Source organism: Ixodes scapularis, unplaced genomic scaffold (genome assembly GCF_016920785.2).
Source record: "Ixodes scapularis isolate PalLabHiFi unplaced genomic scaffold, ASM1692078v2 PGA_scaffold8__174_contigs__length_109621045, whole genome shotgun sequence".
NCBI lineage: Eukaryota > Metazoa > Arthropoda > Arachnida > Ixodida > Ixodidae > Ixodes > Ixodes scapularis.
This window is the reverse complement of record NW_024609883.1, coordinates 90,042,257-90,065,702: the sequence shown is the minus strand read 5'-3', so window position 1 is coordinate 90,065,702 and position 23,446 is coordinate 90,042,257. Positions and strand designations below refer to the sequence as shown.

The window sequence follows — 23,446 nt, the reverse complement described above, 5'->3', positions numbered from 1 at the left end:
CAACACGGGGGACGTGTATATGACTTATATGAAATCACGTGGTGCTCAGCTGGTACTTTTCTTTTTTTCGTGAACTACCGCAGCCTAGTTAAAAGGAGTACATGTGCAGCTTATTCGAACGATAGACAAATTGCAAATTCTATGTAAGCCTGCTGGCCAACCCTAAAGGGCTCGTTCACACATTTGCAACCGAGTAGGACCGGCTGAGACAAGATAAATTTTTAAGCCTCCTGCGACGACTTCGAACCTGCTCCGCAGAGGCGCGTCTGGTCCTGCGCCGTCGGATGACTTAAAAGCCGGTCTTGTCTCACTCGGTTGAAAGAGTGTCAACGGAAATTGATAGTTCAATATCGTAGTGAAACCTAAATGCAAGAGACAGTTGCTAAGAGTGTGTACTCAACATATCTGCAATATTTTCTGTTGGGCTAACCAGAGCGAACACTGGAGAGGACACTTCCTCTGAAATGTGAGCCCGTCACCGACTACGAGCTTTGAATAAATCCTGGAACAAAAAAATTGGGAATAGGCAAACAGTTCAAACATACGAAAGAAAACAGCACACGGGCAGTATGAGTAAAACAAGGCTTTAATTTCAACTCCCGATCATAATCTTACTTGGCTTCTATTTCAGCACATAACTTAATAAACATTCGGTGTTTTTTTTTTTGCTTTCTTTTGTAGTCTCCAATCTCAACCACAGTACAGAAAGGAAGCAACTACAATCCACAAAAAAAAAAAAAAACACAGGACAGTACAGTACAAAATCCAATCGCCTCAGTATTCCTCTGTTCCAGTTGCATTCATCTCTCCAAACTTGCACTATTAAAGCTCTCTATTTTCGCTATGACGATGGCTGGCGTGGAGAAGTAAATTACATATGTGAGGAAGTTTTGTATATATAATATATAATAATGTGTATATAAAATGCATATGCATATTTTTCAATGTAACTTCCTACACTTTTTTTTCAAACCTACTAAGGCACAGCAGTTTAGAATTAAGACAATGTAAAAAAAAAAAAAAAAAAAACGAGCAATGCCAACACTTTCTAGATAAGGAGGCCATTGGTGCCGAAGTTTCAACAAATACGGGTAGGGATTTGACAGCAGTGGCAAGTCGGCGGTAGTTGGCCAAAGACTCGAGGACCAGTTCCAGCCCAACACTGACGCAATGCTTGTGTCCACACCGTGCTCCGCATTTGCCTTTTTAGGCACTGCAGCCTATCTAGCAGGTGTTGGCAAAGCACACACCCCCTTCATCAAATGCCACAAAAAAATTCATGCAGACAAAAAAAAAAAAAAGTCTAGAGTGTTGACAAATTAGAGATGTAACACAAAATGGAGGCGCATAATTTTTTTAAAACCAGGGTGGACTCGACAGAGCTACGGCACTCTGCAAGAAACAAAAAAAAAAAAAAAAAAAAAAAAAAAAAACACGATAATGGCGCAAAAAAGATTGAATTTAAAAGGAAAGACACAACTTGTGTTCCCTGGACACTCCAGATGACCTACTAAAAACACGAAAACAACGCTTCTGGGCGGTACCTTTCCGCCCTACCCCCCAGCTTCAATCCGTCCAGGAGCAAATTCCAAAGCAACTATCAGCGGCAAGTCTAGGGGGGAAACAAACTTCAGAACTCTCTTCGCGTTCTTAAAAATACATTGCGTGCGCGCGCAGACACACACACACACTAAAACAAGGCACCAAGTCACACACTACACAAACGCAAAAAACACTAAGCGGGATCATCGCCTGTATCCCCGGATATCACAAAACAAATTAAAATTACGGAAACGCTACACGGGTGGCAGTCCTAACAACTGGAGCAAAGTCTGGCGTGTGTTAACACTTGGTGAAAAAGCAAAAGCCTCCGGGACAGACTGGAGACGGCGAAAGAGGAGGGAAAACGGGGATAGGAAAGGTAAAGAAAGCAGCGGCGCAGTCAAGACACCGCACCACGCCATAGGAACTTTACGCTGTTGCCATAGTAACGTCCACACGGAAATTGTCGAACCGTGGAACGCGACCACATCGCCACCGAACGCCACCACAAGGGGGACGGGAGGGGAGGGGGAGGATGAAAAAAAGAAGAAGCAAGCCATTTTAAAACGAAAAAAAATTGTGCCCTCACTAGATCACTCGAGAAAAAATAAAAGCAAGCAACTTGTTCCGAGAAAGGTCCCAAACACAGCAAACCGTCGGCCGCAAGCGATACTCTAAACGCAATGCGCCGGTCCACTCTTGCGCTCAAAGTTCACCAAGTACCCCTTTGCAAGAAGCGCAAGTTTTCTTTCCAAACTTTGCGAAGGAACAGCGTCGTTCGCAAAGGCCAGCACGAAAGCAACAGGCTCAAAACGTGAAAGGGACGACTCGAACGCCGCCAGATGTCGAAGGTACAGGAGTATCGAGGCAACAACGAACCAAGCTACTCCGTGCAGACGGAAGAGTCGGGGAGCAGCAAATATTCGAGCACCGAGGGGTGCAACGGTGCAACGGACAGCCCTGCGCTCCCTCGCACCCACTACAAGCTCGACGCGACGCGCAGGCACCGCCTGCAGCGTCGCTTTGGCATGCGGCCCCCCTGCATACTCAGCCATTCTAACATTAGTGGCGACCCACCCGGCGGCAAGAGCACCGAAGTCGAAGCAACTACAACTGAGGTGAAGATCCATAATGCCCATTGAAGCTGCCGGCATAGGGGGAAAGAGGAGTGAGAGGGGGGATTCATAAGGAAGGGGAAAACAGCGGTACAACACTTCCAACAAACAACACGCCAGGCAAACTTTGAAAATTTGTTGCATCCTAGGTCACGGACAAGAACAGAAAAACCTTGAGCTCCGCAAGAAAAAAAAAAAAAAATACCGACGAGATATGGTATGCACGCACAATGAAAAATAAAAAGACTCTTATATCCAGTCGCAATATGGTATGTATTTCACTATGCTGCTATATCGACGACGCGAAAGAGATAAAAAAAAAAAAAAATTTACACACTTGTCCCAGAGTGTTTCTTCTTTACAAGTGGGAGCATGGGGTGGGGGGAGGAAGGCTAAAAATATGGCTACAAAGGGCAACGGCAGAACCGTTCCAGCGAAGGCTTCGACAATCCAGGTACACAAACCTTTCACGCAGTGGGATGCACCGCGCAGTGACTCGACCGCAATTCGTTCTCCGCCTGCCCATTTGCTTCTCACGCGCGCTAGAAAACTTCCCGGTAATGCCTCCTTCGACGACAAAATCAGTGCAACTCCTTCACGGTTTCGCGTACAACAAAGACTAGCTGGTTCGAAGAGGTCGCTATCAGCTTTTGCTTCTGACAATGCTCCGACACTGCCGTGTCCCCAACCCCGAATCGGTTGTCCCCCCAGCAACCCACCCCCGTTAATTAAAAAAGAAAAAAAAAAAGTTTTTTTTTTTTTTAATATGCAGATTTTCGCAGCACAGATATATCAAGAGGTAGGGATGGTTGATCGCAATGTGTGAAAGGCATCGCAGAAGCGAAAAACGACACGAGACCGCTTCGCTCAATATAAAAACCCCAAAGCATTCGTCGAAACTAAAAGAAGAAAAAAGAACTAACAGTTGCACGTATATAAAAAGAAAAACACCTAAGTCATTGTTCAAACTTGAAAACTTCTCACTGCACCATTTCTTTTTTTCTTCATCGCATTCGATTCCATCCATAGTCCACTGTCTTTCGACAGCAACGGCATTAGAGTCGCTTCAAAATCAGCAGCTGAAGGAGCGGTGGATGTCCCGTTCAGCGCTGCTTCCGATTCCGCTGCTGAAGCTGTGCCAGCCTCTTTCGGAGCGCGCGTTGCCGGTGCACCTCCTTGCGGAGCGCGTCCTCGACGCTCGCACTCTGACTGGTCAGTTCTCGCGCGTGATCGGCCGCCCTGTTGAGGATCATCACCTTGGGTGCCTTGGGGTTATCCCTCAGGGACGGTACCATGAGTCGCAGGTGCTGGAACGCTGACCGGAGGTCGTCCCGTCGCTTCCGCTCCATGCTGTTGTGCTCCTTGCGACGCTCGTGGTCCTCGGGGTTGTCCGACGACGAACACGACGACGCGTAGAGGTCTTCTCCGCCGCGGCGCGACCTCTTCGCTGGCGGCTGGTGGACGGGCACGACTGCCACGGCCTGTCTCGATGCGCGGCGACGCTTGACCGAGCCGGTCGCGTGGTGATGACGTTTCCGCCGTGACGCGGAGCCATTGGACAAGAGCTTCTGCGAGGGCGTCACCACCCGACCGCTAGACGTCGTCCGGGACGCCGGTGGTGACGTCGGTTGTTGGTGATGGTGATTCTGCTGACTGTGGTGTTGTTGGTGATGCCGCTGGTGGTGATGCGCCTGCTGAGGATGATAGTGGTGGCCGCGGGCAGACCGGGAGGTCGCAGCGCGGTGGTGGCTGTGTCCGTTCTGGTGCTGCTGGCGTTCGCCGGCCACCGTCACCACGTCGATCTCCTCGTCCTCTTCTTCGTCGTCATCATCATCGTCATCATCATCATCGTCGTCTTCTTCCTCGTCATCTTCGTCGTCGTCATCGTCTGCAACGAAAAAAAAAAAAGACGCCATCTTTAGGACCGTGCAGCGATCGCGATCCACGTCAAGGACACCGGTGCATCCATACATTACTGGACCACTCTACAAACGCCGGTCCATAGCAGTCTGACCCACTGCTGTCTACAGATTCGTAAAACATGTTACATCAAACCAAGTCACAAGCTTTGCTGAGTAGGGAGCTTGAGCAACTTGCTGCACTCGGTGACGGCTTTCTGTGGCAGTGCAATCAAAGGTACGGTAGCACTGCTTGAGCTTCAATATCCATAATTAACACTAAAAATAAATATATACAACACACGATTGAATTATTCAGATCAATGAAAAAGGGGGTGTATCTCAAAACAATTTATTCACCCGTTCTCGTTTCCTCAGCGAGCGGACCTTGATTTCCGCTGCATGTTTCAGGAGCATAAGTGACGTATTCCAGGAACTACTGGCCGAATTGCGGGACTGAAGAACGTGCGCGCGTGTATGTCAGGGGATTGCGTATAGGCTAGTTGGGAAGGGGGAAGGGCGGACTTGTGCTTCCTCGGGGATATGCGGTGACCCAGCGATATACCGACACCTCGAAATGCCCTCATTCTATTTTTCCCCCTTGGAGGATGAAACGCGAAGGATGTACCGAGTACAGATCAAGTGTGACGGGCCACATCGAGAAGAACGTTTTGAGAACGGTCCTTTTGAGACAATCCAAACGAGAAGGGACTAAATGTCAACCACCCTCGAAAAAGTGGCAACTGGCTTTTTGGAGGTGCAATGGGAGGACGGCGGAGTTTCGGCCCCCCGGTGGTGGGCTGCGAAGCGGCGTTTTTGTCGTTTTAGCAATCCATCCGCAGCACGTCGCCGCGAAGCGGCGTAAGCGGGGACCACGGGTGGGTTAACATGCGAAAGAGCGAACCAACCGCTGTCGCCCGTTGTAGTCCAAAATGCCCGACCCCAAAAAATGCCTGAAAAAACGTTGGAAACAACCACAATGAAGCTACGCACGCACACTTCTGTCTTCAGAAATGCCCACCTGCACCAACTGGTAACAGTGTGAACACCCAGCGTGTTGGAATCCAGCATACGGGAGGGCCGCCCGCCCCCCGTCCCGAAAACCAATGAACTCATGGATAGGTGGATGAAGCTAGCACCACATTGCGAATCGGGCGGCGGCACGCGCCGCCTAGCTATAAGCATCGCAATTAAAACAAAAGGCACACCCACGTGCGGCGCCCCAACAAGTCCAAATTACAAAACCCCTCAAAAAAAAAAAAAAGACAGACCGAGGTGCTGCGGGCAACAAAGAACATTCGAAGGAACCTGGGGTTGAACGACCCCCTTTTTCTTTTCTTCTTTTTTCCCTGCGTGTCAAAAAAGCTATCACAAGGAAAAACCGCGGCGGCAACGGCGGCGGCGCGCCCACGAGACTTGGCAAGCGGACAGAAAAAGGAGCCCAGAAGGAGCACACAGTGCAAAAAGCGCAGACGGAAGAAAACGGCCAGGTGGAACCGCCGCCGCCGCAAGTACGACAAATCGCGAAATCCCGGCACCTCTTCCCCGAGGGCCTCCCAAACGACACAGATAAAAACGCTCAAACTCTTTCAAAGACAGGCATCACAAACAAGCCAACTTGCCAAGTTCAATGAATGGGCGAAAAAAAAAAATGAGACTGGGGAAGAAAAAAAAAAGAGAAGCCGGAAAAGTGTTGCCGGTGAAGATTCGACATGGGGGAGAGGGAGGGCAAATTACATAATCGTGTTCCCCTTTCCCCTTCATACCGGAATGCCGCGTCTGCTGAGATCTCGGTTTTGTTTTGTTTTAGTCTTGAGTATTCGTTGTTTCATCCCGCGAACGCACTTGCCAAAGGAGGGGGGGGGGGGGGGGGGGGAAGCCCCGACGAGGTCGACTGTTACTCAGCGAGGGCCAGAGCAACCCCTAGAAATCCCCGCTGCAGGGCACACCCGGAAAGGAGCTATGTGTAAGCGAACACCTGTGGCTCAAGAAAACAGAAAAGCCGGAACTGAAATTCCTTTTCCCAGTGTGTCACCAAAAGAGAAGAAATAAAGAAACATCGACGGTTCAAGTTTTTAGACGGAGTCAAACTACAAACTTAAGAGCAAGTTTCCATTTTACTTTTTTTTTTTGTTGGGACATTCGGAAAACAATTTGAAGGAATACCAATAAATGGAACGCTCTTATCGAAGTCATCACAGAATATCTCCCACACACTAACAATGCTCAACGCATCTCTAACCTGCAAGTTCCTCAAAACAATACAATATATATAAAACCATCGCAGACAGAAAAAAAAAAAAAAGGAAGAATGACAAACTACAAGACAAAAAAATACCGAAAACAGTAATTGAGCCAACACCTCTCTAGAAACACCGCTTAGTTTCCCCTAAAAACGTCGTCATACCAAAACAACAACAAAAAAAACAACGAAGTATGAATTCTTTTACAGTTAAGATGAAGAGTTCACCGACCCGCCTAGGAAGCCCACCAAAACTCCGAAACACTCCAGACACCTAGCCAAAAACAAAAAGACACTTTACTGCACTCGAGAAACCCAGAGGCCCGGAAATCTATATGGAGCAAAGGTGCGCCGACAGCGACGACAACCCAGTCGGGGTCGCGTTTTTAAACTCCCCGAGGGACTCCGTCTTCGTGTGGCCCAGACGGTGTCGGAGAAAAAGAAAGCAAAAAAAAAAAAAAAAAGGCGAGTCCTTTCACACAACGAGAAGTCAACGAACGGCCAGGAATGACAGGAAGATCTCTTTCAAAGAGCTCACAACGGAAATATACTAGCACCCTTTCTCGGAAAGCTCCGAAACTCCAGGGGTACTTCCTAGCGCGTAAGGATCCGTGACCGGAAATGATGGCCACGCAGAGATAAAAATGAACCTTATTGAAGGCAAGATATCATGTCGCCGAAATCGGACTGCAGTGGAACAGAAGAAAAAAAAAAAAAAAAAAAAACCAATGCACCAACGCGCAATGTTACGAAATAGCCCGCATTTGCTCACACCAGGCGTAGGTAGGCATTGCGCTTGCGCATGGCGAAGCAAGTAACGCATGACGCCGTCTTTTCCTTTTTTTAACAACGTAAGATGGCAACAATGATTGAAACCGAAAAACTTGTGATCACCGCATGATTAGTCACACGTAATTCACGTCCGAACGACCCATGCCCGTCCTAACAGCGGTGATAAGGATGATAAAAACTGGGGCACCAACCAATTCAAATTACCGCAAAAAAAAAAAAAAAGAGCGCAAACGCAAAGCCAATCACAAGACGAAAAAAAATTATTAAATGACCCTCGCCATTTGTTCGAAGGAAAAAAAAAAACATGCGCAACTCTTTCAGTGATGTTTCAATGGCGAGAGCTCATTTTGGAAGAAATGTAATAAGTCACCGCGCCGAGACGCTGTATTAAACGACAGGCGCTGAAGACTACCAGCTAAGGTAAAGCAATTTCATCATCTACCGTGAAAAGATCAAATCTTTTAAAGCATTAAATAGCTGAGCTCGAAATAGGACTGGAATCAACGACCGTGGAGATTAAAACGATTCCCCCTGCCTTGTTTTTTGATACTTTCTCCAGCGCAGTCACGCTAGATGCTTCGCACGCGCACATGCACACAGACAGACGAAACGCGTCTTGGGAATGCGGGCCCTTTCCCAAAAACCTTTTACCATCTACGCAACTTTCCATTTTACCCCCGGTACTGCCTCCTCACCCCCAAATCCCTTTCTCTCAACGTCGGCTGAACCTTTATCGCCGCTGCTAGGGAAAACCAACAAACGTAAGCGATCAGCAGTAAAAAGAACTTTAAAAAAAAAAAAAAAAGAAATACAACCAGTCAGGGCGTTTTGGACATCGGGCGCCGAACCCAACACACCCAGGCGTGTTACACGAACACTACTACTACTACATACACGCACATACACAAGGCAGAGGGCGGCGTAGAAGAAAAAAAAAGCACGAAAATCAAAGCAAATCTAAACATCTAAAGAACGCTAATCAAAACCAGTCACGCCGGAATAATCAGTCGGGCAACCCCCTCTCCCATTGTATTATATCGTTTTTTACCTGTCTCGCTTGCCTACGGCCTAGCTCGCTCTTTAATAACACCTTCTCCACATGCGCGGACTCCCTCTCCGAATACCGTTATCGCGGCCCTCCCAAAAAGAAACCCGTGAAGAAGTTGGGCGATGTAGAGACGCAAAAACGACATCCAAAAGCAGCAGAAAACAACGCAAAGACGAGAGACACAAACCCGCCGAGAGCCAATATCACCAGTGGCATTTTAAGACAACAAACAAAAAAAGACGAGGATTTGGAGACTGGATTTTTGCGAAGACGTACCCACAAAAGAATGATAGAAAATCATCGATCGGTGGACGTGTCAACGTTTCATTATATGTTAAGTAATGTTCCAGCTTCGATCATTGTGCGGGAGCAAAACACGATCAACAAGCGCAATATTCATAGCCCGGGCACACAAACTTTCCATCTCCATCGCCGCTAAAAAAAAAAGTGTTGTAGGCGTTACCGACAAAAAGTAACGAAACACGTTACTCATCACTTTCAAATAAAAGGTACGCGTTACCGACAAAAAGTAACGCACGTTACTTTTTGAATTAAGTTCACACGTTTCAATGTGTCGAAGTGAGATGTATGAATGAGCGCCATATTGCCAGAAACATTGTGGCCACGCAGAAACTGAACATAATTACCTCATCGTTTTTATGGCTTACATAAACAAAAAAAAAAACACAGACGCCAAAAAACTCGAAAATTCACTTAACTTGGCACCTAAAAACGTTAAAAAAATTGAAGTAATACATTATTGCGTCTTGGTAAATAACGTAACTACGTTACCTTTATTGCTATGAAAATGTAACGAGTACATTGCTACGTTACCGAAAAAAGTAGAGTTTTCGTAGATAGCGTTTCCCCCTCCGCAACGAAGAAGCCGCTACTGCGCCTGCGCGCCAAATCTACGAAAACTCCATATTAACCCGTTGCAGATGCAGCTCCGCCCCGCCTTTCTCAAGTTGTCCGCGGCCATAATACGGAACCTCCCTGAACCTGCGCCAGGCTAGCGAAGCGTACAAGGAATAGAAGCAGCGATTTCGAAACGCCCGCTACTTCCTAGTGCGAACTGACGCAATACGCGGACAACGCCGCCGCCGCCGAGATCGATATTTCGGTAAAACGCGCAGAATGCTCTTCCTGTCTACTGAGAGCGCAGCGCAAACCACCATCCGCGAAGCAATAAAAAGAAGAAAAAAACTGGATCTCGGTGCAACGGCGCAGAAACAAGTAACTCGCGGAGTTAATCGAATTCAAGTAACAAGTTGACACCAATCAGATCCACCTCTGTGCGAAATTTGCGTTCATTAATAACTACCAAGGGCCGCGTTAATCGCGGTTTTTGTGCAGACAAGGGACTCAAGCAGACGACGGCAAGGCGGCAGCCATCAGCCGTTGCAAAAAAAGTCATCAGAACTGGCAGGCAACATCGGAAATCGTCATTCCACCGTAACGGTACGATGGACGACTCGTGTACGATTACGCGTCCGCCAGAAAAACGACAAAAGGAAAAGGGAGGAAAGCAAACGGCGGCGTTGCAAAAGACGAGGTCAGGCGGCAGTGGGGTTGCGAAGCAGACGGAGGGCTCCAACCAGATCATCAGTAGCAGACGACGAAATCTCGCAAGGAAGGCGGAAGGAAGCCAGATCGCAGACGACGGAGGGGGCGCCGAACGTGGAAGAGATCAAAAAATGGCGCAACTCCGGCTCTCTTTTTGCGTAACAGCGCAGCAGCAAGCGCGCGTACCCCGTTCCATCGAAAACAAATCACCCAAAAAGTAATACGCCGATGCGCCCTTTTCTTCGGCAGCGCGCAGTTTGCCATCGGCCGCAACGAGATGGCGCCGTCGCACAATAGGCAGCGCGAACAACTGCTCCAAACAAACACACAAACCAAGTCCCCCAGACAGGAACGGGCAGCGGTTTCTCTGCCCCGACCACACAAACGACGAACGCGGAGAGCAGCGCTAGCGCGGCGCTTAGCGTCGTCGCCGGCCTCGAGGTGAAAGACCCGAACCCACCACCCTCCCTTCGTCATCGATCGAGAGTTTTCCACCAAGGGCGCATCGTCTCTGGCCCGTCTCGCCGCCACCCCCCGGCATACGAAGAATCTAGGAAATGTCCCTCCTCCCCATACGCTACCCTCCCACTCTGCCGGTGACCTTGGAGAGCGGACCAGCGCCAAGGTTGGGCTCTTTGTTCGCGCCGACGGGTGACGACCCCAGTCCCACGATCATGTCAAACTTGGACGTTCGCGCGTGCCTCGCTGAATTCGAGTACTGGTACTACAATCAAAAAGAAATCGAGGGTTCGTAGCCCGTGCATAAACTTCTGCCAGACTGAGACATGTACGAATGGGCGATCCAGGAGAACAATGCCAGTTTCAACAGAAGCAAGAGCCTCGCAGATGAACAACGCGGCTAAGAAGCCAAGTTAGTTCCTATGCTACTCAACCGCACACAAAGGGTTCCGGAGCAGATGCGAACAAGGAGACCAGAGAAAGCAAGACAAACAAACAAAGAACGCAGTTCCGTCATCGGTGCTGGCGAGAGAAAGCCAACGACGCACATTCGACAATCGGAGAGGTGCGGGCGAAACAGAAGAGATGAGAAAAAAAGACAAGAAAAAATTCCTCAGAAACAGAGTTATCAGCGTAGCCCCAGTTCGGCCCCGAACGCGCCCGCACGCGCGCGGGACGCAGAAAAAATGATAGCGTCCCAAGGCAACACCGCCGCCAAGATCGCGAAAGCGTCTTGAACAAACGCAGAAAGAGACGGAAAAAGAGAAACAAGAAGAGGCCCATGCCAACTTACCGGACTCTGACGGCGTATCCGACATGACGTATTCCCGTTTGTTGAGGTCTCTCTTCCAGACGCCACGACTTCGCACTAAGACAATCGGCTGTGAGCTAGCGGACGACTTTGATGACGCGGTCGCTGACGACGGCGCAGTCTGCGCGGACGCGGCAGCAGACGACAGGCACACGTCATTGATGATAGAAGAGTCTGTGGAGAGCGTTGGCTGGTGGTAGCAGTGGTCACTGAGCGGCGTGTAGGCTAGCACCGCGCTGGGATCCACACAACGGGTAGCTTCCACACCTCCGCAGTCCTCTTCGAGGCTAGCAGTCCGCGGTAGCACGTTGTCCGGCGACGTGGCGACACCCACGGCGTCGCCCATGCACTCGTACGGCTCGCATTTTTCGCACGAAGAGGTCGACTTGAGCACGATGACGCCGTTACAGTCTTGTTTCTCGCGGGCAGCCTTCTGCGTACAGTTCACCGCGCACTCGCCGGCCCACATGCAGTCGTGCAAGAGTTCGCCCGTCTGGGTCTTGGAGGACCATCCGACGGGCGAGTCTCGGGGCTTGAACAACTCGACGTCGCTGCGCAGGATTTCATCGACGATGTCCTCGTGCTCGAAGATGATGTCCGACAGCAAAAGGTCTTCGTCGAAGTCCACTATTTCCTGGTCGTAGAAGACGTCGTCGAAAATCTTGTCGTCAGACCGGTCGGGAGACCGCGGCGGAGTGGGCAGAAGTTCAAACTTTTTCCATATGTCGTCGCTCGGTGCCGGAATGGAACTGAACTCTTCCATCAGGTTGTACGGCGAGCCTGGCGCCGAGTAGTCGTCGAGGAAAAAGCCAGACATATTCTCCAAGTCTTCCATTTCCATCGTTGTCTGGGTATGATGCGGGCTCGGTGCACAGTCAGCGATGGTCGGCCAATTGGACGGAGAGGTCGACAACATCGTCGACTTCACATAACCTCCTCAGTGCTCCACCGATTATTCCTGGGAAGACCAGGAACAAACATTAGACAAACACGATAAAACAAAGGAAAAAAAAAAGGTAGACCGAACGAAATATCCCAGATTCCCCCCCCCCCCCCCCCCCCCCCTTCCCCCCGCCCCCCTAGTACACGGCGTCAATCTCAAGCGCCACTGCAGACAAGCCAACAGCACTAAAAAGCCGAAAATTCGGACAAACGCTACTGTCAAGTAGGCATTCGATCGAAACATTGAACCAGCGTTCGACTTCCCGAGAGCCCCGAAACACTGGAACGCCGGAAGCGTCTTAAACGCGATCCGTCGATCACGAATACAAAGACAAAACCACCTTACCCCGCGCCGGCAAACTCACCTAGCACAAAACACTGAGCTTCTTCGGAAAACAGAGTTCAAGACGCATACGACCAAAGTCGACGTCGTCGTAACCTAATGCGAGAATCAAATGTCGCCGTGAAAACGCGCAGACAGCCGGCGCCATGCCGGCGCGTTTAAATGTCATTCATTCGGCGAAACGCCGGCAAGTTCCAACCTGCCAGCCGGTACGGGTCGACAAAAGCGCGCTTGCAGCGCAAGTACGCAACGACAGGCGCCGCCAACTGCGTCGAAGCGATGCTCACCTGTCGGGGTTATCGGTAATCCTTGTGGAAAACGACGTATTTAACTCCTAACGGGCGTAGTCGGCGATATCCAAGGCATACTACGCGATTCCTCAAACACAACGGGCCAGCGCACGACACGGACTGTCGCGTCGCGGCCGCTCTTGGCTTATGTAGTAGGACGACACCCTGTATCCGTGCGCGTTGCGCAGAAACATTTTGCATCGTAGTTACGCCTCAAATAGATTACTAAAATCTCCTAGAGTTATAACTAAACATAAATTAAGTGATGTCTTGAGCTATCAATTTGATTTTACCCGATAAAAATGCAAAAACCGGGTAGAACTACTTCCTCTCGCGCAGCACATAGTATCCAAGCGCGCGGCGCCATCGTGGCGGGAACCGCGGGTGCCGGGTACGCGCTCAGAGTGGCGCGCCGCGGCGACCAATGGGCGTCGCGTTCGCGAAAAGCGCGGGAAAAAAGTGACCAATCGGGGGGCTGCAAAAAGCGGCGGCCCCTCCGCATGCCCACGTGCGTGCTCTCGCTCGGGGAGTTTAAATGGGAGGGGAGCTCCGATATGAAGAAAAAGCAGACAGAAAAAAAGCGCGCGCTAGCAGGCGACGCTCTCGGGAGGCCATCTTTTTTTTGTTGCTGTTGTTGTTGTTCTTCCTTGTCTGGTTTTTCGCGTTCTTTATCGCTTGCCTGGCAAGCGGCGGCAACGGCGCTTTTTCGCCGGTAGGATTCGGTCATCATACCGCCTCGAGTTTGTATCATGATCGCTTGGCGCCGCTGACTCGCGACGTAAGCAACAAGCATCCAGTCACGCCCACCTTTACTAATTGTGCCGCAAACTCGGCTGCGCGGAGAGTCAAAGGGCGGTGATTTCATTCGCCTGATCTTGCATTTTCAACTTCTGTTTGCTTTCTTTCTTTCTTTTTCTTCCTTTTTTTTTTTTTTTTTTTTTTTTTTACGCGCACGAAAGTAAGGTGGAGAAAGCACCGTGCAGAGTTGGCCTGTCTTCTGGGCAAAAGAACAGCGACAACAGACAGACGCGATGAAAAAAAGAAAAAACAGAATTAAGAAAAAATAACGAAATCCTGTGGCTTCGCGTTTCTGGTAAAACGCGATGACCCGGTTTGCACCTCAAACTTGCAATGCGGACAAACCTAGCCCATGATAACACGGACTGTAATCAAACCTTTCGCCGTGCCGTATATATTATTATTATTATTAGCACAGTATTATTCATTTTTGCTGTTGCTGCTGTTGGTGGTGGTGTTTTGTTAGATTTTTATTTATTTTGCATTAACTTCATTCCCGTAATGACTTCAAAAGTGTTCGTTTATTCTTCGGACTTGTGGATTCGTTGGCTTTTAAATGTTAATTTTTAGTATCTTTCCTCTTTCAACCCGTATCCGTTCTAAGCCCCTGGGCCTTAAGGAACGAAATGCCGTTGCAGACTACTGCGCCCACACACTGCAGAGCCGGCAATGTTGCGCCACTGAACGGATTCTATTTCCTAGCTTCCTCTTTCGTTTTTTTTGTTTTTTTTTTTTTCCAATTTTGTTTATTTTTTTTTATTGACTTAACGACGACTAAACCGTACTTTGCAACTAATAATTAAAAGAAAAAGACATCCAGACCCATCTTCTTCTGGGGTACGGGCAAAAAAACGCGGTAGTTAACTTTTGATGAAATAGCCGCGATGATTTAGATCTAAATGTTTCTTTACTTGACTATTTCTTTGCTTCCCAGTTTCCGTAGTGCAAAAGGCTTTCTTTTTTTCGTAATTTGCAGAAAAGGGGGGGGGGGGGGGGGGGGGGTATCGTTTTACTTCGCTTTCAAGGTTTCGCTATTTTTTACGACCAGTCTGGGAGTCTTCCACACGGACGACGCATTTAAATGGGCGTTCGTCTTTGGAGATGTCCCGGAAAAACTGGCTCCCTTTCCTCTGCGCTGTGACCGTCGCGAATAAAGCAGCGCGGACAGACGATTCGAAGTCCTTTACTATCTTCGCCTTATCGCCACTGATCTATTCGTTTAATAGAGCAGTAAAACTGAGTAAAATTTAATCTCCTCTCGATTGTGAGTGCGGTTTCGCCATTTAAACTAGACTCCCGCTATCGCTTCAGACGCTACTCAGCCCGGCCGCGGTATTTCCTGAAGCGCAGAACAAATTGCTCGCGATACCGGAAAAAAAAGAAAGAAAGAAAAAAAAAAAATGCCCGGGATAGAAAACTGGCACCTGCGTGAAACGTTTGAGCAAAGCGCCGCGTCGGTCCCGCGCTCACCGACAGATGGCGCGATCGGTCGACGTTCGGCTCTATTCGACTGGCGGCGGCGAGAGCAGACGATACGATCTGCTGGCTCGTCTGCTCCGGACGCTCGTCGTCTGCTTCAAACAAGAAGAAAGGAGCATCAGTTTTGGATGCGTTTGCGCGACTTCAACGCGAAATTGCGCGTTTTACGCCCAATAAACCGCATCGATGGTCTTAACGTTGTGTTGTTTTCTACGCGAGTTACGTGTGACAACTTTTGGGCGTTTGAAACGCGCAGTGCGCCTGGCCTTTTGTTGGTAACGCCGGGCGCTAGTGTCTACATATCGTTTGCGTCTGCCATTGTTTGGGATTCGGAACGTGTAACTGACTGCGTCAAGATACGGTCGAACGCTTAAACCAAAGCGCGGTTTTAATGGCACCGCTGGTCTACTGACACGCTTCCGCGCACCTCGGAAAAAAAAAAACAAAAAAACCTACGGTCAAGAAGGTTTGTTAAATCGCTTCGGCGATCGCCGAGTGCTTGAATTTATAATGCGCGTTTTCAGCGTCGCCTCCACGTCGCGCTGAATCAGATTTTCCTCTCGACTCGCTTATCACGAGCATCTTTTCGATGGGCTTTCTCTTCGATTCGCATTGAATGGGAGAAACGTGTTATCGACTAGGGGGAAGTGTGGCGTATGGGGGAATACACCCTTCCTTCACAGTGTCGTTTTACTGTTTTTTTTTTTTTTTTTTGCAACGCATGATTACGCCATCTTTGTGCAAACACTCTTCGGGCGGTTGTTTCTATCGCGACAACGTATATCCCATTCCTTTGCATTGCGTGCGACTTTTTTCTTCCCCGCTTTGCTTTTTTTTTTTTTTTTTATGATGCAAGGCGGGTGCAGCCGCACTCGCCTGGCTGCTGGATTCCATGCAAGCTACATAGGCCCTCGGACAGTATTCGACGCTTTCTGTCGTTATTCGTGTACCCTATCGCCCAGCAATCGTGTCCCGATGACCGGGGGACGGTCGCCATCGAAGACCATGGAGAAAGCTTGGCACGCGGCATTCGAACCCCGGACGCTGCGGTCACTCGTGCTTGCAGACTTTCGTTTGTATGGTGCATGAGCAGTGTGACAACGGCTTTACGGAGTTCCCTCTCCGAGTTGTAAGTTATCCTACAAGGTTCACAAAGCCGAAGCTCTCCCCGCCTCTGCCAAGTACGACCGTGAAATGCATTCGTTTATGATTCGCGTTCGTTTTTTCCTGCAGTCGCTTTCAAAGCTACCACAGGCTGAGTCCCGCGCATCTCATCAGGGCTTCGCAGCCATTGATATGGCCACATTTGCCGAATGCCAAAGAACGAATGACGAAGCATAAACGTAATAAACACCCCTTCCCCCCCCCTCCCCCCCCCCCCAAAAAAAAAAAGACAGAAAAAACAAAAAAGAAGACATGATTCTCCCTATTTCTTTTTCCTACTTGGCGAAAACCGTGGGCCTGCCAGGCTTTTCAACCTACGTCCTTAGAAAGAAAGGTACTCTCCTAGGATAGAATGAAAGCGCAAGTAAATAAATTAATTCAAAATTAAAAGGGTGCAGCGAAGAACAGTTATATTCCTTTCCGGATGTGCCTTTCCTGCATGATCAAATTGGGAACGAAGTGTGTGGTGAAGTACCGCCTCTTATCTGAAAACAGTAAGTCGCCGCTCACTTTTTGCTATGTTCTATTCCATTTAATTTCGTATGATTCAGTAACCAAACGTTTGGTCAAAAAGTGACCAGAGTATTCATTGAATTTCTGGTGATTCGACAGCGGCGTGAAAGCAATTCAGAAGCGAGAGAAAAACATCTAAAATTCACTATAACGCTCCAAAATACGGCGAAGGGAAATTCGATTGAACGGCGACGAGCGATTCGATGAAACGGCGTTTGATAAAATGTGCGGTAACCGACAAATGCCACATCCGCCAACCACGTCGGTTCGTGTTTGTTTGTTTGTATTTGCCGTATTAGACTTAGTTTTTTTTTATTTTTTGAATCAATTAATGTCGTGTCCTCAGACTTTCGCTTCCTACGACAACGGATAGCGTCACATTCTCACGAATTTTCAGATTCCTGCTATGCGTATAGTTCATTTACGAAAGTCTGAAAAAACACAATTCTTTCTCAAAAAAGTTCAGTACATAGTGTTTTGCGTTACTTTCTGGTGCAACACTCTGTAGTCCCTTCTCAAGTTGTGCTGCAAGCTGCAGTCCATTTTCAAGTTGTAGCACAATGTATCTCTGCGTCATGGGCGCTTCAATCAGCAGAAGGCAGCGAGTTGTGTCGCACGACAATGCCCCTCGTCTATTCAGGCGCGATTTGAGTAACTCTTCAGGTAAATCATTAAAAATCTTGAATAGATAATAGTTGCTTGTCGCGTATGCATATTTGGTGCAAATAAACTGTTCAATCAAGTGTGTCTTCCTTTTTTTTTTTTTTCTTCTTTTTCTGTCGGGTAGGATTGACAGTTATGAAAGAATGATGCGCGTTAGGAAGTAATACAGGATGAACTAAAAGGCACCATGAACTCACTGACAGCCTACACCCTTATCCGGCACATATTCGCATTTCGCTCCTTACATGCCTACATTACTGAAATTTCTTCCACCAAACTTGGCATAAAAGATCATTCGATTTTTGTGTGTTTTTCCTCCCCCCCCCCCCCCCCCCCCTCTTCCCAAACCTGCACCCTGATAACGCGCGCGTTCACATTAACCGAAGATCCTCAAGAATCCGCAAAACGGAACTGCGCTCAAAGTGCTTCTCTGCGTTTGCTTCTTCCTTATTTTTTGCACCCCTTCCAGAAACCATTGAATAAAAACAATATGGTTCACTTTATGCTATCTTCTTGACAAAAGACTAGAGGGTTTCAAAGTCCGGAATGCTTCCCAGGATGTCCTCAAACCGAAGAAGCCAGCGAACAAAGAGGATTCCAAGCCATCATCGCATTATCGCCCCCCCCCCCCTCCTTCCCCTAAAAAATAGGTTGCTTTGCAGCTTCTCCCCTGTCACACCCCCGTTCTGGTCACAGGGAGAGCCACCACACCTTCCCTCACATCTCGTTGACATTGGAGGATCTTACTTCGTTGATCCCACTTAGCTCTTCAGCGCACAAAGACAAGTTCGCACCAGGACTCGAGCAGCTCGGGAAGAGCATTGCCGGGAGTGATTACCAGCTAAAAGAAAAAGGCCTCCGCAAAACGTCATCGTTTGTGGCTCCCCCGACCCGCTCAAAGCGGCAGACTCTTGGCGGCGGCGCTGACGGAAGCTGCCGCTGACGGAAGATAGGCGCAGCTGCTGGGATCCACGAGTGATGACGCTTGTGGGAGAACGGCCGGGGCCTTGTCTTCGTGGTGGCATCGCGGGAACACATGCTTGTGGCCGGCCTCTTCAGCGAAGCGAGTTGGAGAACAAAACAGGATCGGACCATAGCCTGGAGGACAGATGGTTTGGGTTTCACGGTGTCTGCCAGATTATCGCTCTTTGTCCGGGAGATAAGCGCGGGGACTCTCCGGGTCCGGTAGACGAACCAGCTCATGACCCAAAAGTATCTGGGACACTTGAAGGTCACTGGATGTCCCCTTCGATGTATTTATTTTGGTTTGGTTTTCGGGTCAATCTTTTGGTCTGCGCTCTGGGTGCGCCCTTGACGCGCCCTTCACGCGATGCAAACACCAAAACAAGCATCCTTGTTTACTATCAGTGTTATCATTATTTAGGCACTTTCTGGTTCCGCGTGTGCTCGTGCATTTGCGCTATGGTCCGGTCTGTTTGCTATGTGAATTTAGACGGGGTGTCATCGACCCAGCGTCCGATTATCTGACTCTTGATGCGTTCGAAATGCAAATCGCAACTGGCGGTGGAGGGTCCAGGAGGGACACATCTTGTGAAACCCCGGAAAAGGAAAGTAAGAAAGAAAAAAAAATATGCAGACAATTTGACAACGTATTTGCCACGGTGGAATAGTCAAATCGGTAGCCCTACGCAGAATCACAGCTAGTTTATTTTTTTTTTTGTCAAGCTGTAACAAGTTTATTAAACCAAAAATTAGCTGGGCGACGCCTAAGTGTATTTGACGTTCTGCCAAATATTGGCGACTCCAGCGAAATCGACGCCGCGTAGTGGCAACGCCGAGAGGCTCAGGAGAGGAAGTCGTATCGACTCTGTCGTCTGCTATAGATGCTTGGTTCTCGTAGGCAACATAGAAACAAAACATCGTTTCCAGTAATTATTTTTATGCTTCAGCCATGTCATTCCTGCGCACTGATTAAAAGAAGGTATCTACCGTCGAAAAATCGCTTTTCTTTCATATGTTACACCGATTTTACGCTGCATTGAAACAAATTTATGGTGGCCCGCGTGCGGAACGACAAAAACTACCTCCTTTCGTCCGCCATATTGCCTGAGCAGCGCGCCCCCTATAGTTCGCTGGAGTCGCGATATTTTTGGCGAGCTCCGCTTTCGCAATGAGGTACCTTCAGCGAGTTTCCGTTTTCCGGCTCTTAGTATCGACGAATAGCTTTTGGCGCTGCGAGCATGTTGCATAAAAGAAAGTCAAGGAGGCACATTTTATGTTCCTCGGCGCCAGCAGGCTTACTGGTAGCAGCAGACGCGGCTCTCCACCAGTTAGCGAGCGCGCCTAAAACAGCTCGCGACGTTCATCTTTTTCTACGGGTTGCTACGGCAACAGGCGGACGTAAGCGGTTTAAAACCCCGTTGGCCATAGCAACCATTAAAAGGATTAATGCCGCAGGCCGTTGCAGCCGCCCTCTGTCGGACTGACCCAAGTGTGAATCGCCCCTTAGTAACAGCGTGGAAACACGCAGCAATGTTGTTCTGTCTTCAGTCGCAACAGCGATGGAGGCGTAAGATCAGGGATTCTTATGCCATCAGAAACGCTTACTCTTTTGCCGACAGATGGCGCCGACATATTTGCGGTAAAGGCCTATTACAGTTCTTTTAATGTTGCAACAGAATTCGCGTCTTTCACAACGTGTATAGGTGACGCGCGTTGCAGCACACATAAAATAAAATGGCTGACATCTGGATGATTGACGCTGAACAAGCACAACGAGGTTAGATCCCGTGACGTGTGAGACATCTTAATTTCTTTTTAATAGCAGATAGAGTCTAATGCCGCGGACATACTGCTAATACGACATGCGAAACACAGGCCGCCGGCACTGCCTGCGGTGTGTTTTGTTTCGTGTATGACGGCCGTTCCCATTGGCCATACAAAACGCCGTCTGCAGACATGCTCGAAGCACACATATGTGTGATGAAAATATGCTTAAAATATCCGTGAGGCGTGTCCTCAGATACTTCGGTCCTCACGTCTGCATAAAACGCCGTAAGTATCGCAATGGTCTCCCAAAGCGGCCATGTTGGGTCCAAGGCTGCACTGCGGGAACCGACCGCCATTTGTGCAGGAGCGGCTGCTGAATATAGGCGCGGCCGTGAGGCGGCGTGCGGAGCGGGGAAAAATAGTGCGTCGACGCGCCGGACGTGCGCCGTCGTCTCCGTTGTTTGTCTCCCTCTATGCCCTAGGTAGAACGTAGCGGCCGACGAAAACGTCGTCCCTTCGCTTTCGGTTTACGAGCGAGCCGTAGATGCGCGTTGTTGTCTGCTCCGAGGTGCCCGAGGATGTGCCGGCCGCGTATCGCGTATCGCTACGCGAGCGACGCAGACAAAAGCAACGCGATCGTCCTCCGTGTTGTCTCCTGCACAGACTTTAAAAAAGTAGAAACTAATGTTTTAAAACGTCGCTCGCATTATAAAATAAAAAAGATTAAAAAAACGTCACGCGTTAATATTGTATGTAGTAGCTACACATAATGTTCCATGGTCAGGAAAGCTTCCAGATCGTTCGATTTTAGTGTAGAACGTATGTTTCGCTAACGCCAAGCGAAGAACCTGCTGCGCCCGAAACTCGACGCCTGGTAGGTCGCTTTCCCGCGAGAAGTTTGCATGCAGCTCGGCGCACGTGACCGCTTCTCCGCTAATACGAAGTTGGCACAGAAAGGAAACGGAACGCGACACTCTGCATCGCTGAAAGCTGTGAATAGACAACTCCGGGGTCCACTCACCCCCGGAATCTGAATCTCCGTAAAAGTTTTTTTTTTTTTTTTTTATAGACCTCTCTCATCGAACACTACGAGCCTCGCCTCCAAGGACATCACACCGCCACGGCCGGACACCAGGAAGTTATTTCTCAACCGCGCGAAGGGGGGAGGATGACGTAGCCATTACGTCAGAGCGGTCCGGATCCCACAGGAGGCAAGGTTGCACCACCGAGAGAGAGAGAGGGGGGGATATGTATCGCTCAACGCGAGAAGTTCTGGCCAGAAAAAAAAAATAATAAAAAAAAAGAAAGAGAGACTTGAAACAAACCGCGGTCTGTTGCTATTTCAAGGGAACAAGACTCCAGGAAACGGACCGCCACGATCCCCGCGCAGATATTCCGCGGGCGATTCCCAAGCAGCGGAACTCGCACGAAAAGGAAAGAGAGACAGAGAGATGGTTATAAAAAAAAGTTACACAAGCTTGATCATGCTTACAAGCGTCGTGGAGCACATAAGGTGTTGAGCGCAAACTATAGCACCTCGCATAACTTTCCCGCAAAACTTAGGGGGGAAATTGACGTCACGTGACTGGGGAAACTGATATCACGTGACAGGCACGTAGCCAGGATTTGGTTTCGAGGTGGCGGGCCGCCCATGACAAAATGTTGTATGAGTGGGAGGGGGGAGAGGAGGCCCCAGCAAAATAGAAGATTTCTGGGGGGGGGGGGGGGGGGCGCTCTCCCCCGTGACTACGTAGCTGTCACGTGACCACAGTGGGATATAAGTGGACCTCTTGCAGAAATATCGGTTTGAGAGTAAATGAATTTGGTACTCCTCTCTCTCTCTCTTCCTTCTGGCGGCGCAGAGAGGGAATATGGTTTCTTTTTATCAACTTCAGGGCCGAAGATAATCCACGATGGCCTTTGGGCGCCGCCATCTTGCTCGTGGTGGGGGTAGACCGTCTGATAGTCATGGATTGCAGACGCCGTGCGTACGCCTCAGAAAGGGACGATCTACCCAAACCAGCAGCAAGATGGCTGCGCCCAGAGGCCGAGCTTGCAAACGTCTGTCACACAGCGCCTCCATCGGATAAGGGGATGTAGCTGTCGTTTCGTGTGTCGAACAGGTAGGAGAGCCCTTGCGAGCACTTTGTTTTCTAGCCACTCAATATCGAACCCAGTCACGCGTCTAGGTCGCAGAACTTATTTGAAAAAAAAAAAAAAAAGACTAATTGTTGCGGTCGGCCATCTCCCCGTGTGTCCAACCTAGAACTTCGGCCCCCAGGTCACATAAAGTGGTGACGTGGAAATTGACGTCAGGTGAAATCGCTTTCCTCGCTATATTTAGCGGGCAAATCGACGTGACGGTCCTTCCTGGCGGTTCTTTGTGAAGGCCCCTCCTGACAGTCTTCCCCTATAGAGTTCTGGTGATAAAACACATTATGCGTTAAAAATAGCGCGTTCAAGAAATGAGTTGAGACCGAGAGGGGACATAAACATCAGATCAGCTGTGAACTGTCGAGGGGCGACGAGTGCCGGAAAGAGGAACGGCTCCCCCGACTGACGTCACTCTCGTGGAGTTGTGACAACGAGTCGCCCGAGCGAGACGCGGTCGTGAAGGTGAAGGAGACTGGGGTGAGCGGAGGGGAGGACATGTGTTGAAGTTTTGTTGGCCGTGTGTATTGCGTCATGCTCGTTGCGCGAGGCGAGAGGACGAATCATTTTCGCGTCTCATGGAGCTTGGCCTGACACCAGCCCTGGTGAAACATCATTTATCATTGCAACTCTTCATTTTCTTTCTGGATTTTTTTTTCACCCGATATTACGAGAGAAGAGCAGGCGGGTGGTAAGAGCTCTAATTAGTCAAACAACCCTAATTTTTTAGTAGAAGCGCACTGCACTTTAAAATACAAAATCTGGCCGTAACGGAACTTTTAGGGGCTATTCGGCTTTTTCATGTTTTGCATCTTAAAAAGTTATTTTAAGCAGACATGTACATAACGTATTTCCAGTAAGAAGTTATTTCTATCTAGTTACTTTTCTCTGTAACAAGCA

The 23,446-nt window shown here is 49.1% G+C and overlaps 1 protein-coding gene across 1 annotated transcript; it reads right to left on the bottom strand.

Annotated features, from left to right (window-relative positions):
- Positions 1 to 567: 567 nt before the first annotated feature.
- LOC115320914 (protein L-Myc-1b) lies at positions 568 to 13,413 on the bottom strand. The gene is made up of 3 exons (XM_029981152.3): positions 13,046 to 13,413; positions 11,456 to 12,431; positions 568 to 4,545 (listed from the first exon to the last, which is right to left on the bottom strand). The coding sequence occupies exons 2-3, from the start codon at positions 12,387 to 12,389 to the stop codon at positions 3,761 to 3,763; spliced, it is 1,719 nt and encodes a 572-aa protein (XP_029837012.2). The 5' UTR covers positions 12,390 to 12,431; positions 13,046 to 13,413; the 3' UTR covers positions 568 to 3,760.
- Between the last annotated feature and the right edge of the window lie 10,033 nt (positions 13,414 to 23,446).

Excerpts from the sequence above, each read along its gene's own strand:
- LOC115320914 (XM_029981152.3), bottom strand. The coding sequence starts at position 12,389 with ATGTTGTCGACCTCTCCGTCCAATTGGCCGACCATCGCTGACTGTGCA. Across the intron at positions 4,546-11,455 it reads GGATACGCCGTCAGAGTCCG|ACGATGACGACGACGAAGAT; the intron begins GTAAGTTGGCAT and ends TTTTCGTTGCAG.